The 12,067-nt window shown below is 43.6% G+C and overlaps 1 protein-coding gene across 15 annotated transcripts in view; it reads right to left on the minus strand.

Moving 5' to 3' along the window:
* C15H11orf80 (chromosome 15 C11orf80 homolog) overlaps positions 1-12,067 on the minus strand; it is a 94,630-nt gene that overhangs the window by 76,344 nt on the left and 6,219 nt on the right. For 12 of the 15 annotated variants that reach the window (XM_030918522.1, XM_010366385.2, XM_030918517.1 and 9 more), the window contains one exon: positions 966-1,019. Coding sequence is in view for 13 of the 15 variants with exons in the window: in XM_030918524.1 (XP_030774384.1) it covers positions 966-1,019 (54 nt within the window). In the remaining 2 variants the exon portion in view is untranslated. Of the gene's footprint in view, positions 1-965; positions 1,020-3,212; positions 3,255-12,067 lie in introns of those variants that run through there. The other 3 variants (XM_030918520.1, XM_030918525.1, XM_030918516.1) reach the window with 1 other exon arrangement.

Raw genomic sequence — 12,067 nt, forward strand, 5'->3', positions numbered from 1 at the left:
TAGGAAAAAATAGGCCAATGGGTAATACTTATGAAGCAAATAACCATAAGAAATAAAAATGAAAGCATTAGAGTTCTAAGATCATTTTGGCCTCCTTAAAATAAATGTCATGGCCTTCGGCTTGCAGAGTATTCTTAAGTCAAAAAAATAATACAAAGAAACTCTGCCAGGCACGGTGCCTCACACCTGTATTCCAGCATTTTGGGAGGCTGAGGCAGGCGGATTGCCTGAGCTCAGGAGTTCGAGATCAGCCTGGGCAACACAGTGATGAACACAGTGATACCCCGTCTCTACTAAAATACAAAAAATTAGCCGGGCATGGTGGCATGCACCTATAGTCCCAGGACTACTCAGGAGGCTGAGTCAGGAGAATTGCTTGAACCCAGGAGGCAGAGGTTGCAGTAAGCCAAGATCGCACCACTGCACTACAGCATGGGTGACAGAGTGAGACTCCATCTCAATAAATAAATAAATAAATAAATTCTTAAAACTAAGGTCAGCAAAAATTCCTAAACCATACCAACTTTGGCATATAATGTGGAAAACATTATTACTGCTAGTCAACCATTTATAATAAAAGCATTCTCCACACATTCTTTCTTTGAAGTAGATAGAAACAAATATCTACTAAAATTTTTATTTTACATCTGGGAAAATTTTCTCTGAAGTTGTAGAGAGAGTATACAGAAAAGCTACAGTGATCTAGGTATTTTGTCAATTCTATACAGTTTTATATTAATAGATCATCTTTTAGTAAAGAAGCCAGATAAAATGTAGGATAAAGTACTGCATGAGACATAATTATGTTAAAAAATTATTTATCTGAAATTCAAGTTTAAGTGGGTGTCCTGTATTTTTATTTATAAATCTGTCAACTCTTTCTTTCAATATAAATTTGTTTCAGAAAATATCAAATTAATTGTTGGGAAGAAAGTCAGACTCATGGAAGTTAGGTAATTCTTTACCTTTTAGGAACTTCTTGAGGACCATGCCACCAAAAAGGCTTCCTGCAGAAGCAACTGTAAGAAACAAAGAAATATCACAAATAAGTAAATGTATTCTACTGAAAGAATCAAATGGGAGTCTAAAAAACTGCTTATAGACACAGAACATTTGAAAAGTGACCACTACTAATAAGTTTGGTAAAAATGGAAACATCGAAGAAATACTATAATGGTCCAATGACTGTTTTGGAGAAAAATACCTTCTTAGAGATAACCAAATAGCAAGTCTTTTCACCTATATTCAACATCCACCCACAATCAACATCAGGACTGCCTCTTTGGATGATACTCTACTTGACAGAAAAAGATTATGCGAAGACTGAAAATTGCAGCTAGTAATCAGAATGTATCATGTCAATAACTCATATCCTAATATAAGATTCAATTAAAACTTTGGCTCTTCTTTTAACCAATTTTACCCTTAAATAGAAAATACCAGGCTATCAGGTAAGAATTCTCTTACCTAGAGTTCTAACTATAAATATTAGAAATTTTAGAGCAATAATTCTTCAGGGCAGACAGTGAATAAGGAAGCAGGCACCAAGAAGGGGACAAAAAGATCAGAACTACCTAGAGGCTTTTTATTTTCAAACTGAATATGCCCTTCCCCAGAGAAACGTGACCTCATAGTTCAGAATCTAAGAATCATTGCCATAGGATCCAATAGAAATATATCTATCCCTCAGAAAATGTGCATCTTTCAAGCAGGGAAAAAAGGTTGAGAATCATGGAACTAGAGTGAGAGGCAACATCATTCTGTAAACTGCTGTCCAGTTCAGTAGCCAGAAACATGTGGCTATTTACATTTAGCTAAATTAAATTAGAAATTTAGTTCCAGCCAGGTATGGTGGCTCACACCTGTAATCCCAGCACTTTGGGAGGCCAAGGTGGGTGGATCACCTGAGGTCAGGAGTTTGAGACCAGCCTGGCCAACATGGTGAAATCCTGTCTCTATTAAAAACAACAAAAATTAGCTGGGCATGGTGGCGGACACCTGTAATCCTGGTTACTTCGGAGACTGAGGCAGGAGAATCGCTTGAACCCAGGAGGCAGAGGTTGCAGTGAGCTGAGATCGTGCCATTGCACTCCAGCCTGGGCAACCAGAGCAAAACTCTGTCTCAAAAAAAAAAAAATTTAGTTCCTCAGTCACATTAGCCACATTTCAAGTGCTCCATAGCCACACACAGCTAATGGCTAGTCTGCTAAACAGGAGATAGAGAACATTTCCATCATCACAAAAAGTTTTATTGGATAGTAATGCTCTAGATTTCCAGATTTTAAGTGATTCTGGATAAATGATACACACTTCCAAAGGCCTAAGTCCAAGCAGCTAGAACATTTAACAAAAGATAGTCTTTTGTGTTTTGTTTTTTTTTTTCAATTGAGAGAGTCTCTCTGTCGCCCAGGCTGGAGTGAAGTGGTGCAATCTCGGCTCACTGCAACCTCTGCCTTCCAGGTTCATGCGATTCTCCTGCCTCAGCCTCCTGAGTAGCTGGGACTATAGGCATGTGCCACCATGCCCGACTAATTTTCATATTTTTAGTAGACATGAAGTTTCACTATGTTGGCCAGGCTGGTCTCGAACTCCTGACCTCAAGCAATCCACCTGTCTCGGCCTCCCAAAGTGCTGGGATTACAGGCGTGAGCCATCATGCCTGCACCCACCCCCATCCCCCACCCTCCCCTTTATAAAGACCATCTTTTGGCCAGGCATGGTGGTTCACACCTGTAATCCCAGCACTTTGGGAGGCTGAGGTGGGTAGATCTTTTGAGCTCAGGAATTCAAGACCAGCCTGGGTAATATCACAAAACCCCATCTCTACAAAAAAATAAAAAAATTAGCTGGTCGTGGTGGCACACACCTGTAGTCCAGCTATTCAGGAGGCTGAGGTGGGAGGATCAGCTCAGCGGGAAACAAAGGTTGTAGTGAGCTGTGATGGCACCACTGCACTCCAGCCTGGGCAACACAGAGCAAGGCCCCATTTCAGAAAAAAATTTTGTTTACATTGTTTTAAAAAGATAATCTCCTGTTCTATAGAGGGGATTTGGGGGAATGCTTGCTTTAAAATACGTATTTTATAGATAAGTCTCTACTGTCATCTTTGTATCTGGAGGATAGAATTTTATCGCTTTTATATAAAAGCATTGGAAGTATAACTGAAAATTGAGGGCTGGATAGGATGTGGAGCAGGTGGAAGCACTCCTCACCCATAATTAGCTGGGCGTGGTGGTGGGCATCTGTAATCCCAGCTAGTGGGGCCGGTGGGGGCCAGGGTCGGGGGCAGAAGCACGAAAATCACTTGAACCTGGGAGGTGGAGGTTGCAGTGAGCCGAGACCGTGCTACTGCACTCCAGCCTGGGTAACAGAGCGAGACTCTGTCTTGAGAAAAAAAAAAGGGAAGGAGGTTAACTGTATGTAGCATTTCCCAAACAGTATGTTTCACAGTCCACACTGGTATATGAGAGGTCCTGAATAGACCTACAGTTTAAAAATTCATTTTAACTAACAGTTCCCAAATTTAAATGACTACATAACTCCTTTCTTATAACTCATATAAATATTCTGTGGCATACATTTTGGGAAACATCATGAAAATCATATTTGTTAAAGCCTTCAATAATTACTGATGGAAAAAAACTAGTCATCTCTCAGCTTCTGACAGATGAATCATCTCAGATATCAAATTTGCTAGTTTGTTGTGGGTTGAACTATGTCCCCCAAAAGATAGTTTTAAGTAGTAGCCCCAGTGTCTATGACTTTATTTGGAAATAGATGCAATCAAGTTAAGACAAGGTCATACTGGATTAGGGTGGTCCTGAATCCAATTACTGGTGTCTTTGTAAGAAGGCCATGTGAAGAAATAGAGAAATACAGAGGAGAATGTCATGTGAAGGCAGGGAGTGATACATCTACAATCTAAGAAATACCAAGGATTGTCAGCAACCACCAGAAGCTAGGAGAGAGGCATGGAACAGATTTCTGAGCCTCCAGAAGGAACTAACCCTACTAAGACCTTGATTTTGGACTTCTAGCCTCCAGAACTGAGAAAATATATTTTGTTTCAAGCTATCCAGTTTTTGGTACTTTGTTACAGCAGCCCTAGAGATCAGAGATTTCAAACCAAACTTAAAAGATACCACTGCACAGTTCCAGGCAGGTGGCTGATTGAACACACACACAATTTATTTTCATTCCCTCCTGAAACCTCAATAAAATAATAGAAAAGAGAAGAGATTTTTAAGGGCATCAACCCACAAGGATAGAAAACAAGAGACAAACATGATTGTAATAAAAATCTAGACACTACAGGCCAAGTGCAGTGGCTCATGCCTGTAATCTTAGCACTTTGGGAGACCAAGGCAGGTGGATCACCTGAGGTTAGGAGTTCGACACCAGCCTGGCCGACACGGTGAAACCGTCTCTACTAAAAATACAAAATCTAGCCGGGCATGGTGGCACACGCCTATAGTCCCAGCTACTCAGGAGGCTGAGGCAGGAGAATCTCTTGAACCCGGGAAGCAGAAGTTGAAGTGAGCTGATATCACACCACTGCACCCCCACCCTGGGTGACAGAGTGAGACTCTATCTCAAAAAAAAAAAAAAAAAAAAAAACTAGAAACTGCAAAGCAGAACGACTAGTAGGAAAGTGTTTAGGGAAAGACTCAGGCATGGCAGTATAGGAACCTCTGAATGTATGAGTGAGGTAGAAGATAAATTAATAAGAGTCAGTTGAAAAATGAATTTAAATAAATCTTTTCTTTTTTTTTTTTGAGACAGAGTCTCGCTCTGTCGCCCAGGCTGGAGTGCAGTGGCAGGATCTCAGCTCACTGCAAGCTCCGCCTCCTAGGCCCACGCCATTCTGCTGCCTCAGCCTCCCAAGTAGCTGAGACCACAGGCGCCCACCACAGCGCCCGGCTAATTTTTTGTATTTTTAGTAGAGACGGGGTTTCACCGTGTTAGCCAGGATGGTCTCGATCTCCTGACCTTGTGATGCACCCGCCTCGGCCTCCCAAAGTGCTGGGATTACAGGTGTGAGCCACCGCGCCCGGCCTAAATAAATCTTTAGATTCCCTCCTCCACTCAGCATTCAAGGGATTGGCTCCTCCCTAACTTTTGCATGGACTGGGGAAAAGATACTTCAAAATGGTCAAGGTGTCGATCTTTGGGATGAGAATCAAAGTTGTACTAAAAACAAGTGGAGTTAGTGAACAGAATCCCTGAATGCTGAGATACCCAACACCCCCCTCTCTCTCTCATTCCCAGAATCAAGTCTGGTTTTTACCGACTTGGTAGGAGACTGAAAGATCTGGCCATTCCAAGAGCAAAGACCTAAAGATATTGATATTGAAGAGAAGAGAAAGTTCCCCAGTTAAAAGCTCAATTAGATCACCTTTCAGTGATGCTAACGATTTCAAATCAGTTTTAAAGTCTCTCTTAAAAATGAGCAATCAATAATTTTAAGATATTTGAAGAAAGCTTCCAACATGAAAACAGACACCCGACTGAGTAAGAAAAGCAATACAAGGGAAACAGGAACTAGGTGGAGAAGAGAAAACTTAAAAAAAATCTTTATAAACTCAAAAAGATGAGATAATGCCTAGAAAGTAGAAGAGATAAAAATTAGGAGAGAAACGATTTTAAAAAGGAAAAAGAACCAGTCTAGGAAATCTAATATCTAAATAATAGAACTTCCAGAAAGGGGGAAAAAAAAAGAGGCCAGGCGTGGTGGCTCACACCTGTAATCCCAGCACTTTGGGAGGCTGAGGCGGGTGGATCACGAGGTCAGAAGATAGAAACCATCCTGGCTAACACGGTGAAACCCCGTCTCTACTAAAAACACAAAAAATTAGCCGGGCATGGTGGCAGGCACCTGTAGTCCCAGCTACTCGGGAGGCTGAGGCAGGAGAATGGCGTGAACCCAGGAGGTGGAGCTTGTAGTGAGCAGAGATCGCACCACTGCACTCCAGCCTGGGTGACAGAGTGAGACTCGGTCTCAAAAGAAAAAAAAAAGAGAGAGAGAATACAAGGGAAAATTTCCCAGAACCAAAGGACAAGGGTTTCCAGATTTAAAAGTCCTGCTGAGTGCTGAGCACAATGTCTGAAAACACACCCACACCCAGGCACATCATTGTGACAATGGAGACCACAGCAGAGACTGCTAGTACTCACAAACAAATACCCCATTCTCCTTCTTCCTGAACACATTATTTAACTACATTTTTCAGTCTTCCTTGCAATTGCAGGGTTGTGGCAATAAGACTAAGTCCTGGTTGGCCAGAGGTGGTGGCTCATGCCTGTAATCCCAACACTTTGAGAGGCTGAGCTGGGCGGATCACCTGAGGTCAGGAGTTCGAGACCAGCCTAGCCAACGTGATGAAACTCTAAAAAATACAAAAATTAGCTGGGTGTGGTGGCTAACACCTGCAATCCTAGCTACTAAGGAGGCTGAGGCAGGAGAATTGCTTGAACCCGGGAGGTGGAGGTTGCAGTGAGCTGAGATTGTGCCACTTCACTGCAGCAACAGAGTGAGACTCTGTCTTAAAAAACATAAAAATATGGCCAGGTGTGGTGGCTCAAGCCTGTAATCCCAGCACTTTGGGAGGCCAAGACAGGTGGATCACGAGGTCAGGAGATCAAGACCATCCTGGCTAACACAGTGAAACCCCGTCTCCACTTAAAAAATACAAAAAATTAGCCGGGCGAGATGGCGGGCGCCTGTAGTCCCAGCTACTCGGGAGGCTGAGGCAGGAGAATGGCGTGGACCCGGGAGGCGGAGCTTGCAGTGAGCTGAGATCCAGCCACTGCACTCCAGCCTGGGCGACAGAGCGAGACTCCGTCTCAAAAAAAAAAAAAAAAAAAAAAATTAGCCAGGCACGGTGGCGGGCACCTGTAGTCCCAGCTACTCAGGAGTCTGAGGCAGCAGAATGGCATGAACCCGGGAGGCAGAGCTTGCAATGAGCCGAGATCGCACCACTGCACTCCAGCCTGAGTGACAGAGCAAGACTCTGACTCAAAAAAAAATAAATAAAAAATAAAAGACTAAGTCCTCGCCAATAGAACATGAGCAGTAGTAATATACATAATTCCTGAGCCTACCCCATAGAAGTCTTCCATTTATAAGCTTTGCTCACTTTTCCCATCCTCAGCTGAATGAACTTAGAGGACCTAGAGAAGGATACACCCCCAAGACAGAAATAGCATAGAACAAGATACTTGCCTGCTTGCCTACATACACACATTCATCTCACTGTGAGATACAAGAAAACCAAACATTTTCTGTGTTAAGCCACCGAGTTTTTTGTTGTTGTTGTTGTTGTTGTTGTTTTGTTAGAGTCTCACTCTGTCGCCCAGGCTGGAGTGCAGTGGTGTGATCTTGACTCACTGCAACCTCCGCCTCGGGGTTCAAGCAATTCTCCTGCCTCAGCCTCCTGAGTAGCTGCGACTACAGGCGCATGCCGCCACGCCCGCTAAGTTTTTGTATTTTAGTAGAAATGGGGTTTCACTGTGTTGCCCAGGCTGGTCTCAAACTCCTGAGCTCAGGCAATCCGCCTGCCTCAGCCTCCCAAAGTGCTAGGATTACAGGCATGAACCACCGTGCCTGGCCAAGTCATTGAGATTTTAGGGTTTATTTGTTATAGCACCTACCCTTATTTACTATAATTAATACTAAGATAAAGAGAAGATTCTAGGCTGGGCGCGGTGGCTCAAGCCTGTAATCCCAGCACTTTGGGAGTCCGAGACGGACAGATCACGAGGTCAGGAGATCGAGACCATCCTGCTAACACGGTGAAACCCCGTCTCTACTAAAAAACACAAAAAACTAGCCGGGTGAGGTGGCGGGCGCCTGTAGTCCCAGCCACTCAGGATGCCGAGGCAGGAGAATGGCGTAAACCCAGGAAGCAGAGCTTGCAGTGAGCTGAGATCCGGCCACTGCACTCCAGCCTGGGCGACAGAGCAAGACTCCATCTCAAAAAAAAAAAAAAGAGAGAAGATTCTAAAAGCTTGGAGAGAGGCCAGGAACGGTGGCTCATGCTTGTAATCCCAGTACTTTGGGAAGCCGAGGTGGGTAGATCGCTTGAGGTCAGGAGTTCGAGACCAGCCTGGTGAAACCCTGACTCTAGTAAAAATACAAAAATTAGCTGGGCATGGTGGCACATGCCTGTAATCCCAGCTACTCGAGAGGCTGAGGAAGAAGAATCACTTGAACCCGGGAGGCGGAGGTTGCAGTGAGCCGAGATCATGCCACCACACTCCACCCTGGGTGACAGAGTGAAACTCCATCTCAAAAAAATAAAAATAAAAGCTTACAGAGAGCGGATGAAAAAAGAAAAAACAGGTCACATACAGAGCAATCAGAAAGATTTTTAAAATTTTCAATAGCAACACCTGAAGTTAGAAAATAATGCTGCAATGTCATCAAAATTCTGAAAGAAAAATGAATTCTGGCTTAGAATCCTATATGGCCACACTATCAATTAGGGTATATGTGAAGATGTTTTCAGAGATGTAAGGTCTCAAGAAATTTACCTTCCAAACACTCTTTCCAAGGAAGCTGCTGGACCCTGAGATCCATCAGGAAAGATCCATAAGGAAAAAGCAAGGAATAAGCCAAGAAAAAAAAAAAAGAGAGGGGGATTCCGGAAGCACAAAATCTAATGCAACAGAAAAAACTACAGAAACACTCTGAATGAAGGTAAGATTCCAAGACAACAGCTGTGCACCAGATACAAAAGGCATCAAGTCAAAATTAGAGCAGGTCAGGAAACAGTGGAAAAGAGTTTTTCAGGAGGATGAAACTGATATATTATCTGATATACTGGAATATACTGAGTAGATTTAGACAAATGCTGGAAGTTTGGGAGTCGACTAGATGATAAAAACAGAAAACAAATTAAAATAAGTATTAACTGAAGGGAAATTATAAAGAAAAGTAATCAAAGTTTTCTATATGGCTAAACTGCATTTAATGGTCATAATAACGAGTAAATATTGATCTACATGGTTGGAAAATTATATTAAAAGAAAGACACATGGTAGAGGTGAAGATATTAAAGAGAGCTGTCATCCTTTATGGCGGAAAATCAATAAATGCCTATAAAAAGGAAGATGAAGATATAACAATTTAGGGCTCAGCACAATGGCTCATGCTTATAATTCCAGCACTTTGGGAGGCTGAGGCAGGTGGATTGCTTGAGTCCAGGACTTCAAGACCAGCCTGGGCAACATAGGGAGACGTCATCTGCATTAAAAAAAAAAAATTAGTTGGCCGGGCACAGTGACTCACGCGTGTAATCCCAGCACTTTGGGAGGCAGAGGTGGGTGGATCACGAGGTCAAGAGATTGAGACCATCCTGGCCAACGTAGTGAAACCTGGTCTCTACTAAAAATACAAAAATTAGCTGGGCGTGGTGGTGCACACCTGTAGTCCTAGCTACTTGGGAGACTGAGAAAGGAGAATCGCTTGAATCTGGGAGGCAGATGTTGCAGTGAGCCGAGATCACGTCACTGTATTCCAACCTGGCGACAAAGCGAGACTTTGTCTCAAAACACAAAAACAAAACAAAACAAAAATTAGTCAGGCATGGTAGCACTTGTGTGTAGTCCCAGCTACTCGGGAGGCTGACGTGGTAGGATCACCTGAGCCCAGGAGGTCAAGGCTGTAGTGAGCAGTGACTGCACCACTGCAGTCCAGCCTGGGTGACAGAGAAAGACCCTGTCTCAAAATAAATAAATAAATAAATAACATCTTGGCCAGGCATGGTGGCTAACACCTGCAATCCCAGCACTTTGGGAGGCCAAAGTGAGAGGACTGCTTGAGCCCAGGAGTTTGAGACCAGCCTGGGCAACATAGCAAGAGACCCCGTCTCTACAAAAATACAAAAATATAACAACCAGGCATGGTAACACATGCCTGTAGTCCTAGCTACTCAGGAGGCTGAGTTAGGAGGATCATTTGAGCCCAGGCATTTAAGGTTACAGTGAGCTATGATTGTGCCAGTGAACTCCAGCCTGGGTGACAGAGTGAGACCCCATTTGAAAATTTAAAAAAAAAAAAAAAAAAAAAAGGATATAACAACACAAACAAACATGTTACTTAGATCAAAGATAAATATTAAATAATTAAGAGAGTTAAAAGTATTAGCCTCTAGGAGGGAGAAAGATGGGAAGGGGGAGATGGGGGAAGCAAGCAGGGTACTGTCGGGTTCTTTGTTTTGTTTGAGATGGAGTCTCATTCTGTCACCCAGGCTGGAGTGCAGTGGCGAGATCTTGGCTCACTGCAATCTCTGCCTCCCAGGTTCAAGTGATTCTCATGCCTCAGCCTCCCAAGTAGCTGGGATTACAGGTGTGTGTTACCACACCCTGCTAATTTTTATATTTTCAGTAGAGACAGGGCTTCCCCATGTTGGACAGCTGATCTCGAACCCCTGACCTCATGTGATCCGCCCACCCCAGACTCCCAAAGTGCTAGGATTATAGGCATGAGCCACTACACCCAGCCAAAACCATGTGTGTATAACTGACAAAAACTAAAACTAAATAAATGTACTTTTACAAAAAAAATTAAATAGATCCCTTATGCTAACATGAAATGCTGCCCACAAAGCACTGGTACATAGCACAGTCATATGTATAGTATAGTCCTAGTTTTAAAAAATTGATATTAATAACTATGAACATATGCATAGAAAAATCTAGAAGATAGATTATCCTTGGCAAGAGGGGAAAAAAAGGAAAATCTAGAATATATACTGAATGTTAATAATCATCTCAAGGGGTGAGATGTGTAGAAAGTCTCACTCTCCACAATGTATGTCTCTGTAATGTTTTTTATCAAGCATGTATCACCATGTTTCCTACCAAAAATATATATATATAAACATAGGCTGGATGCAGTAGCTCATGTTTGTAATCCCAGCCCTTTAGGAGGCTGAGGCAGGCGGATCACTTGAGGTCAGGAGTTTGAGACCAGCCTGGCCACCATGGTGAAACCCCCATCTCTATTAAAAATACAAAAAAAAAAATTAGCTAGGCATGGTGGCAGCCGCCTGTAATCTCAGCTACTCAGGAGGCTGAGGCAGAAGAACTGCTTGAACCCAGGAGGCACAGGTTGCAGTGAGCCCAGATTGCGCCACTGCACTCCAGCCTGGGCGACAGAGTGCGACTCCACCTCTAAATAAATAAATAATTATAACCATAATTACGTAAAGCTCAGAAACAATAAAGAGAAAAGAAATGCCCCCTATTCTAGGTGGGCTAAAGAAGTTCATTAGGCTCAAAATGCAGAATTGAGTTTCTTGCCAAAAACTATCGTGGCTGAAGTCCTTTGCTTTGAATTAAATCAACCTTGCTAACCTGGCCAGTTTATTGGATTAGATTATTACAACCACACAGAGACCAACCATCACCCTAGACATGTAGCCAAGCATTTCCCTCATGAGTAGTGGAACCCTGCCAGAGTGGAGTTCATGCAGAGTAAGAGCAAACCAACCTGTCATACTGCTCTTGAAGATGTTTAATATTAACATACAAAGAGAAGACAGGTCATTCCTGTTCAGGTAAGCAAATGTCTTGTAAAGCCTAGTTTACTATCCAATCTCAACTTGATGCCCAAGTGACTTCTCTAAGCCTGAAAGGACAACTTCATTCCAAAGTACCCTTCAATAAACCTACACACACACACACACACACACACACACACACACACACACACACCACACACACACACACACACACACACACACACCACACACACACACACACCACACACACACACACACACACCACACACACACACACACCACACACACACACACACACACACACACACACACACCACACACACACCACCCATCACCCCACAACACACCACCACACACCCCACACCACACACCCCCCCCAACACACCCCCCCCCCACCCACCACCCACACCCCACACCACACCACACCCACGCCACCCACCCCCCCCCACACCCCCCACACACCCCACCCCACACACGCACACACCACCCAACCCACCCCACCACACCACACACACAGCCACCCCACACACCCCACAGCCCCC

This window comes from Rhinopithecus roxellana, chromosome 15 (assembly GCF_007565055.1).
Source record: "Rhinopithecus roxellana isolate Shanxi Qingling chromosome 15, ASM756505v1, whole genome shotgun sequence".
Classification (NCBI taxonomy): Eukaryota; Metazoa; Chordata; class Mammalia; order Primates; family Cercopithecidae; genus Rhinopithecus; species Rhinopithecus roxellana.